The 27,986-nt window shown below is 37.9% G+C and overlaps 1 protein-coding gene and 2 pseudogenes across 1 annotated transcript; all 3 read left to right on the top strand.

Annotated features, from left to right (window-relative positions):
• The first annotated feature begins 2,107 nt into the window (after positions 1–2,107).
• Positions 2,108–5,122, top strand: LOC139031054 (olfactory receptor 5K3-like; annotated as a pseudogene).
• Positions 5,123–19,320: 14,198 nt separating this feature from the next.
• On the top strand, positions 19,321–20,250 carry LOC110123727 (olfactory receptor 5K3-like). The gene has a single exon (XM_020871888.2). It carries the CDS (start codon positions 19,321–19,323, stop codon positions 20,248–20,250), a length of 930 nt encoding a protein of 309 aa, XP_020727547.2.
• A 5,387-nt stretch (positions 20,251–25,637) lies between these two features.
• On the top strand, positions 25,638–26,560 carry LOC110123728 (olfactory receptor 5K3-like; annotated as a pseudogene).
• The last annotated feature ends 1,426 nt before the right edge of the window (positions 26,561–27,986 follow it).

The raw sequence follows: 27,986 nt of genomic DNA, 5'->3' as shown, positions 1-27,986 counted from the left end.
AACATTCACAATGCTGAGTATACGAAAACTTTCTGATCAATGACAAATATCAGTTCAGTTTAGTTCAAGCTTCAGTTGTGTCTGACTCTTTGTGACCCCGTGAACTGCAGCATGCAAAGCTTCCTTATCCATCACCAACCACCAGAGATTACTCAAACTCATGTCCATCGACTTGGTGATGCCATCCAACCACCTCATCCTCTGTTGTCCCCTTCACCACCTACCTTCAACCTTTCCCAGCATCAGGGTCTTATCCAAGGAGTGGGTTCTTCACATCAGGTGGCCAAAGTATTGGAGTTTCAGCTTCGGCATCAGTCCTTCCGGTGAATATTCAGACTGACTTCCTTTTAGGAGTGACTGGTTGGATCTCCTTGTAGTCCAAGGGACTCTAATACTACAGTTCAAAAGCATCAATTCTTCTGCTCTCAGCTTTCCTTATAGTCCAATTCTCACATTCATACGTGACTACTGGAAAAACCATAGCTTTGACTAGATGGACCTTTGTTGGCAAAGTAATGTCTCTGTTTTTTAATATGCTGTCTAGGTTGGTCATACCTTTTCTTCCAAGGAGCAAGCATCTTTTAATTTCATGGCTTTAGCAAAAATCTGCAGTGATTTTGGAGCCAAAAAAAATGAAGTCTGCCAATGTATCCATTGTTTCCCCATCTATTTGCCATGAAGTGATGGGAACAGATGACATGATCCTAGTTTTCTGAATGTTGAGTTTAACGCCAACTTTTTCACTCTCCTCTTTCACTTTCATCAGGAGGCTCTTTAGTTCTTTGCTTTCTGCCATAAGGGTGGTGTCATCTGCATATCTGAGGTTATTGATATTTCTCCTGGCAATCTTGATTCCAGCCTGTGCTTCATCTAGCCCAGATTTCACATGATGTACTCTGCATATGAGTTAAATAAGCAGGGTGAACATATACAGCCTTGACATACTCCTTTCCCGATTTGGAAACAGTCTATTTTTCCATGTTCAGTTCTAACTGTTGCTTATTGACCTGCATACAGATTTCTCAGGAGGCAGGTCAGGTGATCTGGTATTCCCGTCTCTTTCAGAATTTTCCAGTTTATTATGACCCACACACTCAAAGGCTTTGGTATAGTCAATAAAGCAGAAATAGATGTCTTTCTGGAACTCTCTTGCTTTTTCATTGATCCAGCAGATGTTGGCAATTTCATCTCTGGTTCCTCTGTCTTTTCTAAATCCAGTTTGAATATCTGAAGTTCACAGTTCACATAATGTTGACGCCTGGCTTGGAGGATTTTGAGCATTACTTTATTAGCGTGTGAGATGGGCGCAATTGTGCAGTAGTTTGAGCATTCTTTGGCATTGTCTTTTTTTGGGACTGGAATGAAAACTGACCTTTTCCAGTCCTGTGGCCACTGCTGAGTTTTCCAAATTTGTTGGCACACTGAGAACAGCACTTTCCTTTAGGATCTATTAGCATCATCTTCTAGGATTTGAAATAGCTCAACTGGAATTCCATCACCTCCTGTAGCTTTATTTGTAGTGATGCTTCCTAAGGCCCAGTTAACTTTGCATTCCCAGATGTCTGGCTCTAGGTGAGTGATCACACCATCGTGATTATCTGGGTCATGAAGATCTTTTTCGTATAGTTCTTCCATGTATTCTTGCCACCTCTTCTTAATATCTTCTGCTTCTGTTAGGTCCATAACATTTCTGTCCTTTATTGTGTATGACAAATATACAAAAAATTGATTTTAAGTTCATTTTAAGGATCTTTAGTGTGAAAACTAATACTGACCTTATTTGAAACAAAAGAACAAATATAAATACCTTAGAGTCATATACTATACTTTCACAAACTCATAAAGACAAACCTCTTCCAATATTAACATCCTTGCTATAATTATCAAGAGTCTTGGTAATTATGAGTTACAAATTTGAGGTCACAGAATCTGACATTTATGGGAATGAATGTCCCTTAGAGTTTGTATGTATATCACAGGAGGTAAAAGCAGAAGACTGAAGGACAAGCTATTCTTGTTTAAAAAATATATATATTTAAGGGAAATTTACATATATTTTAAATTAATCTTCTATCTCCATAATTCCTATCTCAACAGACAAGTAGAGATGACTGAGTATAACCACTCCTTGACAACCGAGTTTATCCTGACAGGATTTACAGATAACCCAGAGATGAAGACCCTTCTGTTCCTGGTGTTTCTTACCATCTATGTGATCACCATGGTGGGGAATCTTGGCCTGGTGGCATTGATAGTTACCGAGCATCGTCTTCACACACCAATGTACATCTTCCTGGGAAACCTCGCGCTGATGGATTCCTGTTGTTCTTGTGCCATTACCCCCAAGATGCTACAGAACTTCTTTACCAAAGACAGAATGATTTCTCTGTATGAATGCATGGCACAATTTTATTTTCTCTGTCTTGCTGAAACTACAGATAGCTTCCTCCTGGCAGCAATGGCCTATGATCGCTATGTGGCCATCTGCAAACCACTGCAGTACCACACCATGATGTCAAAGAAACTCTGCATTCAGATGACCACAGGGGGCCTATATAGTTGGAAACCTGCATCCCATGATTCATGTAGGGTTTCTGTTTAGACTAACTTTCTGTAGGTCTCATCAAATCAACCACTTTTTTTGTGATGTCCTTCCATTATACAGACTCTCCTGTAGAGACCCTGATATCAATGAATTAATGTTATTTATCATTGCAGGGTCACTTTCAATCTTCACTATTATCATAGTAATAATCTCTTACCTTTTCATCCTTTTCACGATTTTAAAAATGAAATCCAAAGAGGGAAAAGGCAAAGCCTTATCTACTTGTGCATCCCACTTTCTCTCTGTCTCAATATTCTATGGTTCCCTTCTCTTCACATATGTGCGACCAAATTCAGTTAATGACGAAGATAAAGATATACCCCTTGCTATTTTTTATACTCTAGTTATTCCTTTATTAAACCCTCTTATTTATAGTCTAAGAAATAGGGATGTAATAAATGCTATGAAAAAAAGTATAAAAATGTTATCAGTTCACTTCAGTTCAGTCACTCACTCGTGTCCGACTCTTTGCAACCCCATGGACTGCAGCACATCAGGCCTCCCTGTCCATCACCAACTTGCAGAGCTTACTCAAACTCATGTCCATTGAGTCAGCGATGCCATCCAACCATCTCATCCTCTGTCGTCCCCTTCTCCTCCTGCCTTCAATTTTTCCCAGCATCATGGTCTTTTCCAATAAGTTGGTTCTTTGCATCAGGTGGCCAAAGTATTGGAGTTTCAGCTTTAGCATCAGTCCTTCCAATGAATATTCAGGACTGATTTCCTTTCGGAGGGACTGGTTGGATCTCCTTGCAGTCCAAGGGACTCTCAAGAGTCTTCTCCAACACCACAGTTCAAAAGCATCAATTCTTTGGTGCTCAGCTTTCTTCACAGTCCAACTCTCACATCCATACATGACTACAGGAAAAACCATAGCCTTGACCAGACAGACCTTTGTTGGCAAAGTAATGTCTCTGCTTTTTAATATGCTGTCTAGGTTGGTCATAACTTTCCTTCCAAGGAGTAAGCATCTTTTAATTTCATGGCTGCAATCATCATCTGCAGTGATTTTGGAGCCCAAAAATATAAAGTCAGCCACTGTTCCCATTGTTTCCCATCTATTTGTCATGAAGTGATGGGACCAGATGCCATGATCTTAGTTTCCTGAATGTTGAGCTTTAAGCCAACTTTTTCACTCTCCTCTTTCACTTTCATCAAGAGGCTCTTTAGTTCCTCTTCACTTTCCTCCATAAGGGTGGTGTCATCCGCATATCTGAGGTTATTGATACTTCTCCCGACAATCTTGATTCCAGCTTGAGCTTTATGCAGCGCAGTATTTCTCATGATGTACTCTGCATATAAGTTAAATAAGCAGAGTGGCAACATATAGCCTTGACATACTCCTATTCTGAAAATATTCTGTGAATAATTGTTTTCAATCTGCCCAGACCTCTTTTTCAAAATCAAAGAATACTGAGAAAGTGGAAAATGGTCATTTTGTATATAAAATACTAAATTACTAAAAAATGATGTTGTATGAGTCGAACAAACAAGTTCGGATAGCAGAGATTCTGCTAAAATGCATTTCAAACTCTAAGCTAACAGGTCCCATAAGGGGTAAATAGGTAAGTAACAGATTGTTAAATAATTACTAGAGCTACTATGTGGCCCAGAAATCCCACCTGGGCATATATCTGGAAAAGACAAAAACTAATTCAGAAAGATGCATGTACCTCAGTTTTCATAGAAGCACTATTTACAATAGCCAAGACACGGAAATAGCTCAAGTGCTCAGTAACATATGATTGATTTAAGAAGACGTGGCCAAAGTGCCAAAGGTGTAGAATTTAAGAAATCATTTTCATGGGAGAATTCTGACAGCGTGAACACTCAAGAGATGAACCAATGCCACAGAGCAAATTACATTAAAATAAAGCTGTTTAAGTTACAAAATAATAACTACTACTACTATTATTACTCTTGAGGTCACAAACTGTGTCATGATGTAATTAGTTAACCAGTAACTACTTGCTTCAGAATACAGTGAGCTAACAATTTTCAACAAATGCTAGGAATAAAAGTCACTACGTGTGAAGTTTGCCTCCCTTTAATATTCTTGGCAATATCCTGGAAACTCAAGGTATAATTTTACAAAACCTTTCATATCTCAAGTTCTCAAATATTAATCCCTTTTTGAACACTACTGTGTGACAGACGTAAACTATGTTTCAATTTGACTCTCTATTTTGAGTTTGCACAAGAGATTATGTTTGAATGTGAAATCAAACTACTGTGTAATCAAGAACACTTTCCTCTTTGGTGTTGGTCAGTTTTCTCTCAAGTTCTCTGAAACAGAGTATATGAGTATATTAGTTACTTAACCTGTAGTTTTAAGATGATTCTATTTATATTGACATGTTTATGGATTTTATATTTTCATATAGTTTGGTTGTCATATACACCATCATATATGACAGTGAAATTCCTAAATATATTAATTAAATACAGTTTTTTTCTCTCTGATATCATTATATGACTTGCTTGTTGTTTACTAGGAATACCATTAAACTGGACTGACACAAAGGTAAGAATCAGTACACGCATAGCATTAACAAAAGCTGCAGGTGCTGTTTGAATAAAAATAAGGCAGAAACAGGAAAAACTTAAACATCTTAGTAATATTTATTGATCCTTACATGTGCAATTGGGCTTCCCCAGTGGCTCAGCAGGTAAAAAATCAGCCTGAAATACAGGAGACACAGGAAATGCAGGTTCGATCGCTGGATCGGGAAGATCCTCTGGAGGGCATGGCAACCCACTCCAGTATTCTGGCTTGGAGAATCTGATGGACTGAGGAGCCTGGTGGGCTACAATCCAAAGGGTCGCAAAGAGTCAGACATGACTGAGCAACTAAGCATGCACACACATGTGCAATATAAAAGAAAAAAAAATTATTGACAACTTACTATCTTCTAAGTGCTAAGGTAGACATTTCATATATATTACTTCCCAATTTACTGGATGTGATTTTTCATGTTTTTCCTCAGCAGAAATCCCATACTTTGCAATATTTAGGAGCTTGCCCAAGTTCATTCAGGTCATGGAAATCAGACAGAATTTGAATCAACACTACCTCTTCCCAAATAAACTTAGGAGTTCAGAAAATGGAGATATGAGTACCTAGGGTATTCACTTTTTAATTAGCATAAGAAATAACCTATGCCTTAAAAAGAAACAGGAAAAAAATCGATACTTGTGGAAAACATGAACGGGTATGAAACCCTAGTCAATGTTTATGGAAATGAGTGTGGTATTGGGAATGGGGGATGAAGGAGTTGAACCATGGCATGGAGTCAGAAAGCTGATGAAACTAACGATGAGAGCTGTTAGTGAATACGGAAAAGAGCGGGGAAATGGGTCAGATAACTACTTCTCTTATATGTCACCCTAAGGAATCTGAATTTATCTCAAGCCATCAGTCACTGAAGTCTTCCAGAAGCAAAGTAATATGATTATACATTTCAGAAACCTGTTCTTGCAATTGGTTGAAAGTTCTGAAGCAAGGAGACTAACTTTAACAAATCATATATTCAATGAGGAGAACTAAACTGGAGAGTATTGTAAAAGGAGAGATGTTCACAGATATGGGCAACATTTTAAAGAGAAAACAGTAAACTGTACCTGTTGAGTAATAAAAATGAAGGTCTATTTTCCTCCTAGGAGTATCAAACATGACAATAATAATAAGATCACGAATACTTAGCAATGTAACTGATACATTAGGCCACTCAATAAATATTTTTTTCAATATCTTTTAATTGTGTAAGTTAACATGTTCAGTTCAGTCGCTTAGTTGTGTCTGACTCTTTGCGACCCCATGAATCGCAGCACGCCAGGCCTCCCCATCCATCACCAACTCCCGGAGTTTACCCCAACGCCATGTCCATTGAGTCGGTGATGACATCCAACCATCTCATCCTCTGTTGTCCCCTTCTCCTCCTGCCTTCAATCTTTCCCAGCATCAGAGTCTTTTCAAATGAGTCAGCTCTTCGCATCAGGTGGCCAAAGTATTGGAGTTTCAGCTTCAGCATCAGTCCTTCCAATGAACACCCAGGACTGATCTTCTTTAGGATGGACTGGCTGGATCTCCTTGCAGTCCAAGGGACTCTCAAGAGTCTTCTCCAACACCACAGTTCAAAAGCATCAATTCTTCTGTGCTCAGCTTTCTTTATAGTCCAACTCTCACATCCATACATGACTACAGGAAAAACCATAGTCTTGACCAGATGGACCTTTGTTGACAAAATAACGTCTCTGCTTTTTAATATGCTATCTAGGTTGGTCATAACTTTCCTTCCCAGGAGTAAGCATCTTTTAATTTCATGGCTGCAATCATCATCTGCAGTGATTTTGGAGCCCAGAAAAACTAAGTCAGCCACTGTTTCCACTGTTTCCCCATCTATTTGCCATGAAGTGATGGGACTGGATGGCAAGATCTTAATTTTCTGAATGTTGAGCTTTAAGCCAACTTTTTCACTCTCCTCTTTCACTTTCATCAAGAGGCTCTTTAGTTCTTCTTCATTTTCTGCCATAAGGGTGGTGTCATCTGCACATCTGAGGTTATTGATATTTCTCCTGCCAATCTTGATTCCAGGTTGCGCTTCTTCCAGCCCAGTGTTTCTCATGATGTACTCTGCATATAAGTTAAATAAGCAGGGTGACAATATACAGCCTTGATGTACTCCTTTTCCTATTTGGAGCCAGTCTGTTGTTTCATGCCCAGCACCAAGGGAACATTTCATGCAAAGATGGGCTCAATAAAGGACAGAAATGATATGGACCTAACAGAAACAGAAGATATTAAGAAGAAGTGGCAAGAATACATAGAAGAACTGTACAAAATAGATCTTCAGACCCAGATAATCACAGTGGTGTGATCACTCACTTAGAGCCAGGCATCCCGGAATGTGAAGTCAAGTGGGCCTTAGGAAGCATCACTATGAAGAAAGCTAGTGGAGGTGATGGAATTCCAGTTGAGCTATTTCAAATCCTGAAAGATGATGCTGTGAAAGTGCTGCACTCAATATGCCAGCAAATTTGGAAAACTCAGTAGTAACCACAGGACTGGAAAAGGTCAGTTTTCATTCCAATTCCAAAGAAAGACAATGCCAAAGAATATTCAAACTACCTCACAATTGCACTCATCTCACATGCTAGTAAAGTAATACTCAAAATTCTCCAAACCAGGCTTCAGCAACACGTGAACCGTGAACTTCCAGATGTTCAAGCTGGTTTTAGAAAAGGCAGAGGAACCAGAGATCAAATTGCCAACATCTGCTGGATCATTGAAAAAGCAAGAGAGTTCCAGAAAAACATCTATTTCTGCTTTATTGACTATTCCAAAGCCTTTGACTGTGTGGATCACAATAAACTGTGGAAAATTCTGAAAGAGATGGGAATACCAGACCACCTGATCTGCCTCTTGAGAAACCTGTATGCAGGTCAGGAAGTTAACATGTAACAATATTATTATTTTTATTTTTGAATGAATTAGTAAATACATTTTAATTTCTTTGTTTAAATTTTAATACTGTAAATAATGATAGATTTAATCCACATATACAAAGGTCTTTATGTCCTAAGACAGTTTGCAAACAAAAAGGAATCTAGATACAAAAATTCTGTGGAGTACTGAAATAGATGGATATTGTACCTCCTGTGTCACCCTCTGTTTCACTCAACATTTTCAGTCTTCAGGGTTTAGTGCACAAATTTTGTTACCTTTTTCTAAGAGTACCACAATTTTTATTATTATTTCTGCACCATCAGTCCCAACCTTTAACAATGCTGAATCCCAGAGGTCTGTTAGGGAAGAATATGTGACCTATTTGGGGCTAAGGCAAAAGGGTGTTTTAATGGAAGTTCCTGAGGAAACACGTATCTTTTATTTTAAAATAGATCCACAAAATAGGTAGCGTTCTCCCTCTAATGCCATGCTGTGTGGATATGATATTCAGCAGTTGGGGTACACTTTGCCATCCCGCGTGGCACAGTGGTGTAGAATCCACCTGCCAATGTAGGAGACACAAGAGACAAGTGTTTCATCCCTGGGTCCAGAATATCCCCTGCAGAGAGAAATGACAACCCACTCCAGTATTCTTACCTGGAAAATCCCATGGACACAGAAGTCTGGCAGGCTACAATCCAGGCTTGAATACTGGAGTGGGTTACCATTTCCTTCTCCAAGGGATCTTCCCGACTCAGGGATCAAGCTCACATCTCTTGTGTCTCGTGCACTGGTCAGTCGTTTCAGACTCTTTGCGACCCCATGGGTCCCGGACACGACTGTGTAGTCCGACTTCACTAGTGGTCTGACGGTAAAGCGTCTGCCTACAATGCAGGAGACCTGGGTTCAGTCCCTGGGTCCGGAAGATCCTCTGGAGAAGGAAATGGCAACCCACTCCAGTATTCTTGCCTGGAAAATCTCCATGGACGGAGGAGCCTAGTAGGTTACAGTCCATGGGGTCGCAAAGAGTCAGACACGACTGAGCAACTTCACTTTCACTTGCATACAGTCCTGGAATTCTCTGGGCCACTGGAGTGGGTAGCCTGTCCCTTCTCCAGGGGATCTTCCCAACCCAGGGATTGAACCCAGGTCTCCCGCATTGCAGGTGGATTCTTTACCAGCTGAGCCACAGTAGGTGGACTCTTTACCAACTGAGCTACCAGGGAAGCCCCATGCGTTGGCAGGCGAGTTCTTTACCAGCTGATCCACGTGGTGCCAGTGGTGAAGAATCCGCCTGCCAATGCATGGTATAAGAGATGCGGGTTCTATCCCTGGGTTGGAAAGATCCCCTGAAGCAGGAAACGGCACCACACTTCAGTAGTCTTGCCTGGCAAGTTCTATGGACAGAGGAGACTGGCAGGCTACAGTCCATGGGATTCCAAAGAGTCGGACATGATTGAGTGACTCAGCACACATTCTCTTGTTTACAAATAACTTTTCACCTGCATCCATTCAAGTATTCAGCACAAATATTTCATGTCACCTTTATGACACTATCTTCATTTCGTATAACTTCACTTAAAAAAATACGAAGGGCAGAGATGTTCCATGATCTGATCTAGTCACAGAAATACTAAGGTGGAGCTCAGGAATCAAACCCAGGCTATCTAGTTCCATAATCCATGTTCTTGGCAACTAAATCATACTATACATAGCATGAAGAAGTAAACGTAGTATGAGAGGATAATTTTCAAGATTATCTAACATTACACACAAAAATAAATGCAAAATGGATTAAAGACCCAAATGTAATGCTGGATACTATACAATTTCTAGAGGAAAACATAGGCAGAACACTACAACATAAATCACAGCAATATCTTTTTGGATCTGTCTCCTAGAGTAATTGAAATAAAAACAACAGTAAACAAGTGGGACCTAATTAGCAGTTTTGCACAGCAAATGAAACTATAAACAAGATGAAAAGAATATCCATAGAATAAGAAAGAATATTTGCAAATGATGTCACTAACAAGAGCTTAATCTCCAAAATTCACTAGTGGCTCATACAGCTCAATATCTAAAAGAAATTCAAATCCAATCAAAAAATAGAAAGAAGATCTAAACAGTCATTTACCCAAAGAAGATATACATATGGCCAGAAGGCACATGAAAAAATACTCATTATCTTTGCAATAATTATCATTTCTAATTATTAGAGAAATGGAAATCAAAACTACAATGAGGTTTAACCTCACACTGGTCAGAATAGTCATCATCAAAAAGTCTACAAATAACAAAAGCTGGAGAAAGTGTGGAAAAAAGGAAACCATCCTATTATACTGGTGGGGATATAAATTGGTACAGTCACTATGGAAAACAATATGGAGGTTCCTTTAAAAACTAAAAGCAGAACTACTATATTATCCTGCAATCCACTCCTGGGCATATATCCAGAAAAAACCATTTAAATCTAAAACCATCTAATCTAAAAAGACACATGCACCCCAGGGTTTACTGCAGCACAATATACAATAGCCAAGACATGGAAGCAACATAAATGTCTATCCACAAAGGAATGGATAAAGAAGATGTGGTACATATGTCCAACAGAAAATTATTCAGCCAAAGAATGAAATAATGCCATTTATAGAAACATGGATGGACCTAGAGTTTATTGTACCAAGTGAAGTAAAACACAGAAAGTCAAAAATCACATTATCATTTACATGTGGAATGTTTTCTTAAAATGATACAATAGACTTATTTACAAAATAGAAACAGACTTACAGACTCAGAAAACAAACTTAGGGTTACCAAAGGTGAAATGTGGGGGAGTTTGGAATTAACATATAAATATACACTACTATATAGGCCTTCCCTCATAGCTCAGTTGGTAAAGAATCCACCTTCGCTGAAGGAGACCCCGATTCCATCCCTGGGGCAGGAAGATCCCCTGGAGAAGGAACAGGCTGCCCACTCCAGTATTCTTGGGCTTCCCTTGTGGCTCAGTTGGTACAGAATCCGCCTGCAGTGCGGGAGACATGGGTTCGATCCCTGAGTTGGGAAGATCCTCTGGAGAAGGGAAAGGCTACCCACTCCAGTATTCTGGCCTGGAGAATTCCATGGACTTTACAGTCACAGGCTCACAAAGAGTCAGACACAACTGAGCAACTTTCACTCACTCACTGACACTACTATCTTAAATAGGAACCTTCTGCATAGCACAAGGAACTCTGCTCAGTAATTTGTAGTAACCTAAATGGAGAATGAATTTGAAAAAGATTAGATACATGTATATGTATAACTGAATGACTCTGTTGTACACCTGAAACTAACACAACATTGTTAATCAATCCAATTGCAATATAAAAGTTACACACAAAAATGATAAAAATAAAATGGGTTGTAATTTAAAACCAAAAAAAAAAAAAACCTTACTAATCTCCTATAGAGAAGCCACCAGAAGATGAAACATATAGTAGATGAGGAATGTATAAGTAGGTGAAATATATAAATAAATGAGATAAGCTGGGGGAAACTCCAGATTGAAAGAAGATGGAAGTCAAGTAAAGGGCTGAGGACAACACAAGCATTTTTAAGGCAAAGAGAGAAACATGACCCAGATTAAAGACTGAGATGGAATACGGAGAAAGACAAAAGCAGTGCGTTTTATCACAGAACCAAAGGTGAAGACTTTCACTGGTACCAAACACCAGAGCTTGGGTAGGCAGGTAATTAGATGCTCTCTGCAGTTGCCATTTAGCATTGGTTTTGACCTTACTGAGAGAGAGGGGGTTCAGGGAAGAACTCAAATAGAACAATTTCCAGTCTATTTTTCCATGCCCTGTACAGTACCTTAAGTGTCACCTGTATCAAGGGTACATAAACTTCAGCTAAAGTTATTGACTATCTACTTTTTAAAAGTCCTGCTATTTCAAGCTTCCAGGATTCATCATATGCTTCCAATCTGTTGCTTCTTTTTCTTGTGTGCTTCACATATGATAATTCTTACTCTGTAAAGTTCATCTGAAATGATACTTCTAATGAAAAACATCTTTTTTCCTCTGGGTCTCTATTCATTTTCTTCACCATATTTTCATATAGTATATTAACACTTTTATATCACGGATTGAGTTGTCTGCTAGTTACCAATGTAACCATTTTTCTCCCCATCAGATTATGAGCTTCTTGTCAGGAGCCATTTCTAAAATCTAAGAACTCCTTATACTCTGCTCATTCTACCAAAGGTCTCTTCTAACATCCTGTATACTGTAAATACTTGATTAAGGTTAGGAACTGAAATTTGAAAAACAAAGCAGCTTGTATTAATGATCCAGCTCATTATGTTGTCAGGAGCCCAAAAGTCATGAGGCATGACTGGTAACTTATATGGGCTTCCCAGGTGACCCAGTGGTAAAGACTCTGCCTGCCAATGCAGGAGACATAAGAGATCCTGTGTTGGGAAGATCCCCTGGGGAAAGGAAAGGCTACTCACTTCAGTATTCTGGCTTGGAGAATTCCATGGACAGACAAGCCTGGCAGGCTACAGTCCATGAGGTCACAAACAGCTGGACACGGTTGAGCGAATGAGCACACAAACACACACGTGGATATTTATTCAATACTTTTACAATCGAGGCATATACAATCCATATTTGATAAAATGGTAAATATATTACAAAAGTAGATAATTATCACAGAGGCCAGGAAAAGGAAAATCCTTTTTTAATGTAGAGTACTTAAACGTTCTCAAGAAGGAGATCTGATTTGAGAACAAAAATGAGGTCTGGGGTGAGAGAGAGTGAGAAGATATTTTAGACGAAATAAAAGCAAATTAATGAAGCAGGTGGGTAAGAGGAACAGTAAAGGGATGCACGTGGCCAACTGCCCTGAGCTGAGAGGAAGAACGCAAGGTGAGAGGCAAGATGCAGACTGTGGAGCACCTGGGATGACAAAACAAGGAAAAACTGTTTGAAAGCTAATCAGAGATCCTTACAAATACTTGAAAAGGAAATATTATCATTTCTTTCATTCATCAGATAAGTATTTGTTGAGCACTACAAAGTACCATGTATCTACTCAAGTGTTAGAAATAAATGAATGAACATAACCAAGACATCTCTTTCCTCTTGAAACAACAGAGATTAGAGGAGGAGTGACTGATTATAGACATGCTGAGCGCTGAAGAATTGATGCTTTCGAACTGTGGAGCTGGAAAAGACTCTTGAGAGTCCCTTGGACAACAAAGAGATGAAACCAGTCTATCTTAAAGGAAATCAACCCTTAAATATTCACTGGGAGTACTGATGCTGAAGCTGAAGTTCCAACAGTATGGCCATCTGATGTGAAGAGTTGACTCACTGGAAAAGACCCTGAAGCTGGGAAAGACTGAAGGCAAAAGGAGAAAAGGGGGCTGCAGAGGATGAAATGATTCAATAGCATCAGCTACTCAATGGACATGAATTTGAACAACCTCCAGGAGACAGTGAAGGATAGAGGAGCCTGGCATGCTACACAGTCCCTTATTGTTGTTCAATTGCTCAGTCCTTTCTGACTCTTTGTGACCCCATGGACTGCAACTCGCCAGGCTTCCCTGTCCTTCATCATCTCCTGGAGTTTGTGTCAGGTGGCCAAACTGCAGGAGCTTCAGCTTCAACATCAGTCTTTCCAATGAATATTTAGGGTTAATTGCCTTTAGGATTGACTGGTTTGATCTCCTTGCAGTCCAAGGGATTCTTCAAGAGTCTTCTCTAACACCACAGTTTGAAAGCATCAATTCTTTGGTATTCAGCCTTCTTTATGGTCCAACTCACATTCGTACATGACTACTGGAAAAATCATAGTTTTGACTACACAGAATTTTGCTGGCAAAGTGATATCTCTGGTTTTTAATGCACTGTCTAGGTTTGTCATAGCTTTCATTCCAAGGAGCAAGCATCTTGTAATTTCATGGCTGGGGTCACCACCTGCAGTGATTTTGGAGCCCCCCAAAATAAAGTCTGTCACTGTTTCCATTGTTTCCGCATCTATTTGCCATGAAGTGATGGGACCAGATGCCATGATCTTCATTTTTTGAATGTTGAGTTTTAAGCCAGCTTTTCACTGTCATCTTTCACCTTCATCAAGAGGCTCTTTAGTTCCTCTTCGCTTTCTCCCATAAGTTATAATCTGAGTTATTGACATTTCTCCTGGCAATCTTGATTCCAGCTTGTGTTTCATCCAGTCCAGCATTTTGCATGATATGGTGGTGGATGTTTTTCTCTAAGTTGTGTCTGAATCTTGTGACCTGCTGGACTGTAGCCTGCCAGGCTCCTATGTCCATGGGGATTCTCCAGGCAAGAATACTAGAGTAGGTTGCCATTTCCTTCTCCAGGGGATCTTCCAGACCCAGGAATCGAACCCATTCTCCTGCACTGCAGGCAGATTCTTTACAGACTGAGCTAGGAGGGAAGCCCCTTCACATGAGATACTCTGCATATAGTTTAAACAAGCAGGGTGACAATTTACAGCCTTGACATACTCCTTTCCCAATTGTTTCATGTCTGGTTCTAACTGTTGCTTCTTGATCTGCATACAGGTTTCTCAGGAGGTGAGGTCAGGAGGTCAGGTGGTCTGGTATTCCCATCTCTAAGAATTTTCCACAGTTTGTTGTTATCCACACAGTCAAAGGCTTTAGTATAGTCAATGAAGCAGAAGCAGATGTTTTTCTGAAATTCTCTTGTTTTTTCTATGATCCAACGGATATTGGCAATTTGATCTCTGGTTCCTCTGCCTTTTCTAAATCCAGTTAGTACATCTGGAAGTTCTCAGTTCACATACTGTTGAAGCCTAGCTTGAAGAATTTTGAGCATGACGTTCCTAGCATGTGAAAGGAGTGCAATTGTGTGGTAGTTTGAAATTGTGCTACACAGTGCATGGTATCACAAGCAGTGGGACACAACTTAATGACTGAACAACCACAAATAAATATATAGCCTCCAGGAGAGTAATTATTAGACCAAAGGAGGAATCATCATAATAAAGACAAAACAGCTGGTTAAGACTTAAAAGAAAGAACAACTTCAGTAATTCATATCTGGGACTAAATAATAGTATCAAAGATTCCAGTATGGGTTGAGGAGGACACAGGACCAAATTCAATTCACAGGGGGAAGAAGCTGATACTCTGGCTACATCTTCAACACCATTTAGTATCATCTCCAAATTAAATCATCTTTCACAAACAATATTAAAGCCATAAAAATATTAATTACTTCAACAGAAGGTGAAACCAACCTGAGTCTTCTGCTTATTTTACATTTTACAAAATGAAGGCAGAGATGTGAAAAATGAGGTCAGCTACATAAGATTCAGCAAGATGACCTCGAATTACCTTGGTGACTTTAATGAAGGTCTTTCACTTTAACCTAATTTTTTCACAGGTCATCTTTAATTAACTTTTGGTAGCTAGAGCATAGTGACCTAATCTCCCCTACAGAAACACAATGAAATCATTACAAGGAAATCCCTTTAGCATTTGATGGAAAATTTAAATTTGCATTGTATGGAAAATAATTACCGATGCTAACCTATTAGTAGTCTCCCAGATATTTATTTCTTTAATCCCAAGTGTTTTAGAGACTAAGGTTTATATTCTGAAATTCTAGTAGACCTAACACCAGAAAGCAAATAACTAGGCGTTATATAAGACTTCTCAGTGAAATCTCGGTAAGAAGAAATTTCTATTTTACTTTTACTTTTATTTATGTTTCTATTTTACTTTTAATATTAACATAAATTAACATTTATTTTTTGAATTATTAAGCATTTTTGTTATTGCAAGATTTCAACTATTTAGTTATCATCCTAGCTATTTCCAAAACTGAAAACTATGGGAAAGAGGGTGAAAAAATTTATTGCAACTAATGCTGACCTCTCTGATTATAAGGTAAAACTTCAAAATATGCAGGTAAAGACAATATAATTCTGTTATATAATTCAGACCTGTACATATAAAGTTATTTCTATCTTTGATGAATAATAAAGTGGCATATATTTAATATTTTAAAACAAAAAATAAATAAAACTTTCAGACAGTTCCCATAGTTTGAAATAAACCATTTTGACCATAGAATTTATATGATTAGACACTCAGTCAATATGTCTTGAAGGTTGCTAAATAATAGTAGAAAGTTGCTCTTTAAAGAAAAACAAAATTTGTTCCCACAAATCATATTAAGATTTAAAGGGTTTTCTCTAAGTCTTAGGAAACTAAAGTAGAAAAGCGTGGCTTACTTTTATTTACTTTTAATGCACTATGACATACTTCAGAAAATCTTACATAACTTTCTTAGGAAACAGAAAATAGTAGGCATGTTAATTCAAATAAAAGATACACAGATACTTCTAAGCAAGGAATTTTGATAATATCCTTTGTAAACTGTTCTTCAAAATTAAATCTCAACCTGCAGATACCAAGTAGTTCATTAAGGATCATTGGTAGGATACTAAAAACAAGTTCACCCATCCCAGGTCACTGAACTGGAGGTAGGACTGGAATCAATCCTGCTCTTTTCCCATAGCACTCTACAACTGTTTTTGAAGTATAAGTTACAGAATATCTCAAAATACCTATAATATAAAAGGAAAAATACACATACACATATGGAAAAAGCAAAGTTAGATTTTACACAAGCAATTCTAGATTGTATTGGATATAAAAAAAACACTTGATGGTTCAGAAAAATGGAGACTGGCATAGTTTGGGACACTGAATAAACTTTATTATGTATTATTATAAAAAACTATGCTTTATATAAAGAAGAAACTATGCCTATATAAAGCAAATGTAAAAAAAACTATGCTTTATCTTTATATAAAGATGTAGATATCTAAGCACGTTCAAAGAGAATAATGGATGCAGCATTACACTGTGAAAAGAGATGAAAGAGATGAAAATCTACAAGTGCTATTTTCTTAGGTAATTTTCTTTAAAGATGAACAGCTCTGTCCTTCATCCTTAGTGATTTTCACACATTCCTAAGATATAAATCAAACATATCTGTGTATGTTATTCAAAAATTGCCTCTACTGGGAGAGTACATGAAAAATATCTGATTATACACACACATACACACACACACACATTTGTTGTTGTTCAGTCACTAAGTAATGTCCGACTCTTTGCAATCCCATGGACTGCAACACACCAGGCTTCCCTGTCATTCACTGTCTCTCAGAGTTTGCTCAAATTCATATCCACTGAGTCGGTGATGCCATCCAACCATCTCATCCTCTGTCACCCTGTTCTTCTCCTGCCCTCAGTCTTTCCCAGCATTGGGGTCTTTTCCAATGAGTTGGCTCTTCGCATCAGGTGGCCAAAATATTGGAGCTTCAGCTTCAGCATCAGTTCATTCAATGAACATTCAAAGTTGATTTCCTTTAGGATTGACTGGTTTGATCTCTTTGCTGTCCAAGAAACTCTCAAGAGTCTTCTCCAGCACCACAGTTCGAAAGCATCAGTTCTTCAGTGCTCAGCCTTCTTATGGACCAACTCTCTAATCTGTACATGACTGCTGGAAAAACCACAGTTTTGACTATACAGACCTTTACTGGCAAAAGTGATATCCCTATCTAGCGATGACATAGCTTTTCTTCCAAGGAGCAAGCATCTTTTAACTGCATGGCTGCAGTCACCATCCACAGTGATTTAGGAGCCCAAGAAAATAAAATAAAATAAACTGTTTCCACCTTTTCTTCATCTATGTGCCATGAAGTGATTGGACCAGAAGCCATGATCTTATTTTTTTGCATGTTGAGTTTTAAGCCAGCTTTTTCACTCTCCTCTTTCACCTTCATCAAGAGGCTCTTTAGTTCCTCTTCACTTTCTGCTATTAGAATGATATCATCTGCATATCTGAGGTTGTTGTTATTTCTCTCAGCAATCTTGATTTCAGCTTGTGATTCATCCAGCCCAGCATTTTGCATGGTATACTCTGCATATAATTTAAATAAGCAGGATAATAATATACAGCCTTGACATACTTCTTTCCCAATTTTGAACCTATCCATTGTTCCATGTCTGGTTCTATCTGTTGCTTTTTGACTTGCATACAGGTTTCTCATCAGACAGGTAAGGTGGTCTGGTATTCCCATCTCTTTAAGAATTTTTGACAGTTTGTTTTGATCCAAACAGTCAAAGGCTTTAGTGTAGTCAATGATGCAGAAGTAGATGTTTTGTTTTCTTTTTAATTTCCTTGCTTTTTCTATGATCAAACAGATGTAGGCAGTTTAATCTCTGGTTCCTCTGCCTTTTCTAAATCCAGCTTGTACATATGGAAGTTCTTGGTTCACATACTATTGAAGCTTAGCTTGAAGGATTTTGAGTGTTACCTTTCTAGCATGTGAAATGAGTGCAACTGAGCATTAGTCTGAGGATTCTTTAGCATTGCCTTTCTTTGGGATTGGAATGAAAATTAACCTTTTCCAGTCCTGTGACCATTGCTGAGTTTCCCAAATTGGCTCAACATACTGAGTGCAGCACTTCAACAGCATCATCCTTTAGATTTGAAATAGCTCAGCTGGAATTCCATCACCCCCGCTACTTATTTTTGTGGTAATGCTGCTTAAGGCCTACTTGACTTCACACTCCTGGATGTCTGGCTCTAGGTGAATGAGATATATATGTGACTTGGTATTTATTTTAAGGAGCTCATATAAAAACTGGGGTTTTCCCAGATGGCTTTAGTGGTAAAGAATCTGCCTGCCAATGTAGGAGATGCAGGTTTGATCCCCGAGTCAGGAAGAGCCTCTGAAGGAGGAAATAGCAACCCACTCTAGTATTCTTGCCTGGAAAATCCCATGGACAGAGGAGCCTGGGGAGCTACAGTCCACAGGGTCACAAACGGTTGGACATATGTCAGTGACTGTACATGAGCACTTATAAAAAATGACACATTATTTGGGAATACTGAATATGGGTGCCATAGATATATATAGTATTCTTCACAAATTCATAAAGGCAACCCCTTTTCACCGTAAGCATTCCCCCTAAAACTACAAAAATATTTTGGGGAATCCTGAATTTCAGAATCAAAATTTAAAAATTTACATTTCACAGAAATAAATGTCTCCCACAAGTCCATGTCTCTATATCCCGGAGGAAATAGGGGAAGTTTTAAGAATGGCTACACTCCTCGTAAAAAGAAAAATTTGAAGGGGAAAACTATAGACACTCTAATTTCAATGCTGTATCTCCACGATTCCTGTGTCAACAGAGAAGGTAGATATGACTGAAGATAACCACTCCTTGACAACAGAGTTTACCCTCATAGGATTTACAGAACGTCCAGAGCTGAAGCCCCTTCTGTTCCTGGCGTTCCTTACCATCTACCTGATCACCATGGTGGGGAATCTTGGCCTGGTGGCATTGATAGTTACAGAGCATCGTCTTCACACACCAATGTACATCTTTCTGGGTAACCTTGCTCTGATGGATTCCTGTTGTTCCAGTGCCATTACCCCAAAGATGCTGCAGAACCTCTTTTCCAAAGACAGAATGATCTCCCTCTATGAATGCATGGCACAGTTCTATTGCCTCTGCCTTGCAGAAACTACAGATGGCTTTCTCCTGGCAGCAATGGCCTATGATCGCTATGTGGCCATCTGCAAACCACTGCAGTACCACACCATGATGTCAAAGAAACTCTGCATTCAGATGACCACGGGGGCCTACATAGCTGGAAATATTCATCCCGCAATTCATGTAGGGTTTCTGTTTAGGCTGACTTTCTGCAGGTCTCATCAAATCAATCACTTTTTTTGTGATGTCCTTCCATTATACAGACTCTCCTGTGTGAACCCTTATATCAACAAACTGATGATATTTATTGTTTCAGGGTCACTTTCAGTCTTCACTATTACCATAGTCATAATCTCTTACCTTTTTATCCTTTTCACAATTTTAAAAATGAAATACAAAGAGGGAAAAGGCAAAGCCCTATCTACATGTGCATCCCATTTTCTCTCTGTCTCTATTTTCTATGGTTCCCTTCTCTTCATGTACATTCGACCAGATTCAGTTAACAAAGAGAATAAAGATATTATACCCATTGCTATTTTTTATACTTCAGTGATTCCTTTATTAAACCCTTTTATTTATAGTCTAAGAAATAGGGAAGTAATTAATATTATGAAGAAAATTATGAAGATTTCATAACATTCTACAACAAATCTCATTCCATGTGAACAAAAGTGATTGTTAAGATAAACTTCTTCAAAACAGAGTTACTATAGGATTTCCCAGAACTCAGACAGCTGAAGAGGTCCCTTTTTCCTCGTCCTTACCATCTCCTGATCACTGTATTTGCTTGCAGTAGTACAGCGCATCTTTCAAACAGTGTACATCTTTCTGGAATAGAACCTGCCATATGGATCCGCTATGATTCTGGCATCACACCCAAAGGGAGAACCATTTCGAAAGACAAATGTCCCCTCAATGGATTTTAATTTCATTAAAGCTTTTTCAAAATCAAGAAATACTGAGAAAATGGAAAATGGATACCTCACAAATAACATTAAATTATTAACAGGATGGCATAACAGTCAAATAAACAAGGTCAAAAGAAAATATGGTAAAATATATTCACAAATCTTAGCTACTAGGTTTCATCAGAAGTAAACTAAATAATCATCACTGAGGTCACAATTGTGTCACGGTATATTATTTAAACTAGAAGCTGTATTTCAGAGTATAGTAAGTTACAATTTTCGACAAATTCAGCAAATGCCAGGAATTGAGGTCAATACATATAAAGGGCACCTTCATTTGGCAAATTTCTAGAATCCCAAGGCATAATCTTACAAACTTCCCCATAGCCAAGTTCTCAAATATTAGTGCCCTCTTAAGCATATGACAGAAGAAAAAACATATATCAACTTCACTTTCAATTATTTAGTTTGTTCAAAAGATTATGTTTAAGTATGAAATCTCACAGAATGTATATTGATTAATAAAAATTTTTTCTCTTTAGACTGAGTCAATTTAAACTCAAGTTCTCTGAAATACAGTATATGTACTTTGGTATACTATCAATCTGTACTTGAAGATGATGCTATTTATATTGACATCACTATGAATTTGACATCTTCATGTAGTTTCATTGATCATAATATATGACAGTGAAATTTCTGAATATATTCTTAAATAAAGTTTTTTTCTCTCTGATATTATTGCCTTTCTTGTTATTAGGAATACCACCAATCTGGACTGATTCCAGGGTAAATTACTGTATATGCATATCATTAACAAAAAGTTGGAGGTGCTTATTAGACATAAAGGAGGCAGAAAATAGTAAAAACTTAAATATCTAAACAATGATATTATTGACACTAACATGTAAATATGGAAGAAAAAATAATTTACTGAAAATGTGCTTGAAGCTACATTAGACCTTTCATATATATTACCTTTAGTTCAATTCATAAAATGTGACTTTTCATGCTTTTCATCAGTAAAAATCTCATACTTTGCAATATTAAAGAGCTTGTCCAAGTTCATCCAGTTCATCAAATTCTGCCAGAATTTGAATCAGCACTACCTATTCCCTACATGATTAGGAATTCAGAAAATGGAGATCCTTGCAGCCTAGGGTATTTAGCTCTTAAGTTGCATCAGAAGTAAAAATGCACCTTAAAAATGGGGGAAAAATGATTTTTGGAGGAAAATTAGAAATAGTTATGACTGATGTCAATGTTTATGGAAAACAGAGTGGCTCTGGGAATGAGGATGAGGGAGGTGAACCATGGGATGGAATCAAAAAGTGAACAAAACAATCAGAGAGAGCTATGGGTTAATGTGGGGAAAACAGGGAAGGTGCATCAGTTACTGAGAATTTTAAAGGCCACCCTAAAGAATCTGACTTAATCGTAGAGGCTGAAGTTCCCTTGGAGCAGAGCAATATGATTGTATATTTCAGAAACCTGATCTTGCAGCTAATCAGAAAGAGACTTAAAGCAAGAAGGATAATGTCAATAATTCATGTATTAGATGAGAAGAACTGAAACTGGAGAATAAATGAAGTGGAATGCACAGATAGAAACATTTTAATGAAAATAAATAGTAAACTGTAACTGTTGATAATAAAACAAAAGCCTATCTTCTCCCTGTGAATATCAAACATGATGTAACTGATTCCATATCACCAATACTTAATAAGGTACCTGACACATTTGGACTTCAATAAATATTTCACTGAGGTCAAGTTTTTCTGGCAGAGTTTTTAGGCCTCCTTCTGAGCCCTCCTTCAATATATTTTTATATAATTGTGAAAATTAATGTAATAGGCTTATTATTTTTATTTTTGAATGAATTAGTAAATTTTAATTGCTTAGTTTTAATTTCTAACATTATAATATGGGTAGATATAATCCATATAAACAAAGTTCTTTACAGTCATAAGATACTTTATAAGCAAAAGAAATCTACATACCCAAAATTATAAGAAGCCATGATAGTCTCTATTTTAATGATTATTTTTAGTTTTCAGGCTTGTATGCATTGATTTAGTTTCCCTTTCCTAAGGATACCAAAATTTGATCTATGAACCTCTGCATCACTCCCCAACCCTAAGCAATACTGGAACACCAGAGATCTGTTAAGAGAAGAATACGTGACTGATTGGGGGCTAATGAGACCAAAAAAAAAAAAAAAAAAGTTCCTTTCTAGAACTATCTGGGAAATATGTATCATTTATTTGAAAATATGTTCACAAAAAAGATAGTGTCTCTCCCTCGAGTCATGGTATGTGACTACCATGGTATCATAATATCTGGCACAATCTATGTGTATTTTTACTCACAGTCTTCAGGCATGTGACTTTACAGGATGGACCTGGTGGGCTTTGGCTAAGGATGGCACAACTAGATGTGTTTCTCCAGTAGTCATGTATAGATGACTATGGTTTTACCATTGGTCATGTATGGATGTAAGAGTTGGACTATAAAGAAAGCTGAGCACTGAAGAATTGATGCTTTTGAACTGTGGTGTTGGAGAAGACTCTTGAGAGTCCCTTGGACTGCAAGGAGATCCAACTAGTCCATCCTAAAGGAAATCAGTCCTGAATATTCATTGGAAGGATTGATGCTGAAGCTGAAACTCCCATACTTTGGCCATCTGATACAAACAGCTGACTCATTTGAAAAGACCCTGATGCTGGGAAAGATTGAAGGCAGGAGAAGGGGATGACATGACTGAGCAATGGAACTGAGTACCAATTCAACTATTATTCACATCTGTCTTTTTTTAACTTTTAATGTTATATTGGAGTACAGTTGATAAACATTCTTGTATTAGTTTCAGTAAAATAAAGTGATTCAGTTATACGTATCAGTACAGTTCAGTTGCTCAGTCATGTCCGACTCTGAGACCCCATGAATCACAGCACGCCAGGCCTCCCTGTCCATCACCAACTCTGGGAGCCTCCCCAAACCCATGTCCGTCGAGTCAGTGATGCCATCCAGCCATCTCATTCTCTGTTGTCCCCTTCTCCTGCTCCTAATCCTTCCCAGCATTAGGGTCTTTTCCAATGAGTCAACTCTTCGCATGAGGTAGCCAAATATTGGAGTTTCAGCTTCAGCATCAGTCCTTCCAATGAACACCCAGGACTGATCTCCTTTAGGATGGACTGGTTGGATCTCCTTGCAGTCCAAGGGACTCTCAAGAGTCTTCTCCAACACCACAGTTCAAAAACATCAATTTTTCGGCACTCAGCTTTCTTCACAGTCCAACTCTCACATCCATACATGACTACAGGAAAAACCATAGCCTTGACTAGATGGACCTTTGTTGGCAAAGTAATGTCTCTGCTTTTCAATATGCTATCTAGGTTGGTCATAAGTTTCCTTTCAAGGAGTAAGCACCTTTTAATTTCATGGCTGCAATCACCATCTACAATGATTTTGGAGTCCAAAAAAAATGAAGTCTGACACGGTTTCCACTGTTTCCCCATCTATTTGCCATGAAGTGATGGGACCAGATGCCATGATCTTAGTTTTCTGAATGTTGAGCTTTAAGCCAACTTTTTCACTCTCCTTCTTCACTTTCATCAAGAGGCTTTTTAGTTCCTCCTCATTTTCTGCCATAAGGGTGGTGTTGTCTGCACATCTGAGGTTATTGATATTTCTCCCAGCAATCTTCATTCCAGCTTGTGCTTCTTCCAGCCCAGCGTTTCTCATGATGTACTCTGCATATAAGCTAAATAAGCAGGGTGACAATATACAGCTTGATGTACTCCTTTTCCTATTTGGAACCAGTCTGTTGTTCCATGTCCAGTTCTAACTGTTGCTTCCTGGACTGCATACCGGTTTCTCAAGAGGCAGATCAGATAGTCTGGTATTCCCATCTCTTTCAGAATTTTCCACAGTTTACTGTGATCCACACAGTCAAAGGCTTTGGCATAGTCAATAAAGCAGAAATAGATGTTTTTCTGGAACTCTCTTGCTTTTTTGATGATCCAGCGGATGTTGGCAATTTGATCTCTGGTTCCTCTGCCTTTTCTAAAACCAGCTTGAACATCTGGAAGTTCACGGTTCTGCTGAAGCCTGGCTTGGAGAATTTTGAGCATTACTTTACTAGCATGAGATGAGTGCAATTGTGAGGTTGTCTGAGCATTCTTTGGCATTGTCTTTCTTTGGAATTGGAATGAAAACTGACCTTTTCCAGTCCTGTGGCCACTGCTGAGTTTTCCAAATTTGCTGACATACTGAGTGCAGCACTTTCACAGCATCATCTTTCAGGATTTGAAATAGCTCAACTGGAGTTCCATCACCTCCACTAGCTTTGTTCGTAGTGATACTTTCTAAGGCCCACTTGACTTCACATTCCAGGATGTCTGGCTCTAGGTGAGTGATCACACTATCATGATTATCTGGGTCATGAAGATCTTCTTTGTATAGTTCTTCTGTGTATTCTTGCCACTTCTTCTTAATATCTTCTGCTTCTGTTAGGTCCATGCCATTTCTGTCCTTTATTGAGCCCATCTTTGCATGAAATGTTCCCTTGGTATCTCTAATTTTCTTGCAGAGATCTCTAGTCTTTCCCATTCTATTGTTTTCCTCTATTTCTTTGCATTGATCGCTGAGGAAGGCTTTCTTATTTCTCCTTGCTATTCTTTGGAACTCTGCAATCAAATGGGTATATCTTTCCTTTTCTCCTTTGGTTTTTGCTTCTCTTCTTTTCACAGCTATTTGTATGGCCTCCTCAGACAAAATATTTGGGGACTACCAAATCAAATATAAGTGCCCTAACTATGTATACTATTCTTCATAAATTCATAAAGACAAGCTTTTTTTCACAATGAGCATCTTCCTTATAATTAAAAAAATATTCTTGGGAATTTTGAATTTCACAGACAAAATCATAAAAGCTGATATTACTCAAAAAAGAATGTAGCCTACAATTACGTGTTCTTGTATCTCAGAGTAAACACAGGAAGCCAGAGAAGAACTCCACTCCTTATAAAAAGAAAAATTTTAAGGGAAAATTATTTTCATGCTAATTTCAAATCTTGTATCTCCACAACTCCTCTGTCAGGAGAAAAGGTGGATATGACTGAGGATAACCACTCCTTGACAACAGACTTTACCCTAACAGGATTTACAAATCATACAGAGCTGAAGACCCTTATGTTTCTGGTGTTCCTTATCCTGTATCTGATTACTATGGTGGGAAATCTTGGCCTTGTGGTATTGATAGTCACAAAGCATCGTCTTCACATACCAATGTACATCCTTCTGGGTAACCTCGCTCTGATGGACTCCTTTTGTTCCAGTGCCATTACCCCAAAAATGCTACAGAACTTCTTTTCTAAAGACAGACTGATTTCCCTTTATGAATGCATGACACAATTTTATTTTCTCTGCCTTGCTGAAACTGCAGATTGCTTTCTCCTGGCAGCAATGGCCTATGATCGCTATGTGGCCATCTGCAAACCACTGCAGTACCACACCATGATGTCAAAGAAACTCTGCATTCAGATGACTGCAGGGGCATATGCAGCTGGAAACATTCATCCCACGATTCATGTAGGGTTTCTGTTTAGACTAACTTTCTGTAGGTCTCATCAAATCAATCACTTTTTCTGTGATGTCCTTCCATTATACAGCCTCTCCTGTGTGGATCCTTTTATCAATCAATTGATGGTACTCATCTTTGCAGGGTCAGTTTTAGTCTTCACTATTACCATAGTAATAATCTCTTACCTTTTCATTCTTTTCACAATTTTCAAGATGAAATCCAAAGAGGGAAAAGGCAAAGCCTTATCTACATGTGCGTCCCACTTTCTCTCTGTCTCAATATTCTATGGTTCCCTTCTTTTCATGTATGTTTGATGAAACTCAGGTAATAAAGATGATAAAAATATACCTGTTGCTACTTTTTATACTCTAGTGATTCCCTTGTTAAACCAATCTATAGTCTAAGAAATAAGGAAGTTATAAAGGTTATAAAAAATATGGAGAAGAATTTATAACATTATGAAAGAAATATTGTCAAATATGGACAACTGATTGTAATGTCATTAAACTTTTTTCAAAATCAAGGAATATTGAGAAAATGGAAATGGCAATGTCAGTTATAACACTAAATTACTAACACATGATGATTTATCAGTCAAAAAAACAAGTTTAAAAGAAGAAAATGTGGTAAATAAATTTCAAAATCTAAGCTACCAGAGGTTTCATCAGGAATGAACTAATTACCCTTGAGGTCACAATTATATGAAACTAAGTTTCAGAGTATAGTAAGTTACAATTTTCTACAAGTGCTAAGAATTGAAGTCAATACACATATGGTCACCTCCATATAATATTTCTGGCAAATTTTAGGAATCCCAAGGCAAAATTTGCAAATTCTCCCATATCCCAAGTTCTCAATTATTAAACTCTTCTTAACAAAAACCATGTGACAGAAGTAGTCTTTACATTTCATTTGATTCTCAATTTTGAGTTTGTTCAACAGGCTTTGTTTGAATATGAAATCATACAGAGTATATATTTGCTAGTCAAGAACATTTTCCTATTATTACTCAATTTTCTCTCAGTTCTCTGAAATACAGTATCTATAAATTTGTGATTTATAAATCAGTACTTGAAGATGATGCTATGTATATTGACATCACTATGGATTTGATATTTCCATACAGTTTGATTGGCTGACCATCATATATGACAATTCAATACATAAATATATTCTTAAATAAATTTTTTCTTTCTGATATTATTACTTTTCTTGCTTGTTATTAGGAAAGCCACTGACTTAGACTGATTCCAAGGTAAATTGCTGACACATGAATAGAATTAACAACAAACACCAGGTTCTGATCAAGCAAAAATGAGGCAGAAAGTCATAAAAATTTAAATATCAAAACAATAATGTAATTATTAAATTTAATAAATTTAATTTTAAATATAACAATTTAAGTTTATTAAATATATTATTAAATTTACTAATTTAAATGTAAGACTAGCTACTATAAAATCTTAGAGGAAAACACAGAAAGAAAACTCTTTGACATAAACTGCAACAAGATCTTTTTCAATCCATTACCTCCAGTAAGAGACATAAAAACAAAACTAAATGGGACCTAATTTAACTCAGAAGAAGTTGCACAGCAAATGAAACCATAAACAAAATCAAAGCACAACCCACAGAATAGAATCAGTTCAGTTCAGTTCAGTCGCTCAGTCGTGTCTGACTCTTTGCGACCCCATGAATCGCAGCACGCCAGGCCTCCCTGTCCATCACCAACTCCCGGAGTTTTCTCAAACCCATGTCCATCGAGTCGGTGATGCCATCCAACCATCTCATCCTCTGTCGCCCCCTTCTTCTCCTGCCCCCAATCCCTCCCAGCATCAGGGTCTTCTCCAATGAGTCAACTCTTCGCCTGAGGTGGCCAA

This window comes from Odocoileus virginianus, chromosome 25 (assembly GCF_023699985.2).
Source record: "Odocoileus virginianus isolate 20LAN1187 ecotype Illinois chromosome 25, Ovbor_1.2, whole genome shotgun sequence".
In the NCBI taxonomy this organism is placed as follows: Eukaryota; Metazoa; Chordata; class Mammalia; order Artiodactyla; family Cervidae; genus Odocoileus; species Odocoileus virginianus.
Note: the sequence above shows the minus strand (reverse complement) of the source record. Positions and strands in the feature narration are given on the sequence as shown.

Excerpts from the sequence above, each read along its gene's own strand:
- LOC110123727 (XM_020871888.2), top strand. The coding sequence starts at position 19,321 with ATGACTGAAGATAACCACTCCTTGACAACAGAGTTTACCCTCATAGGA.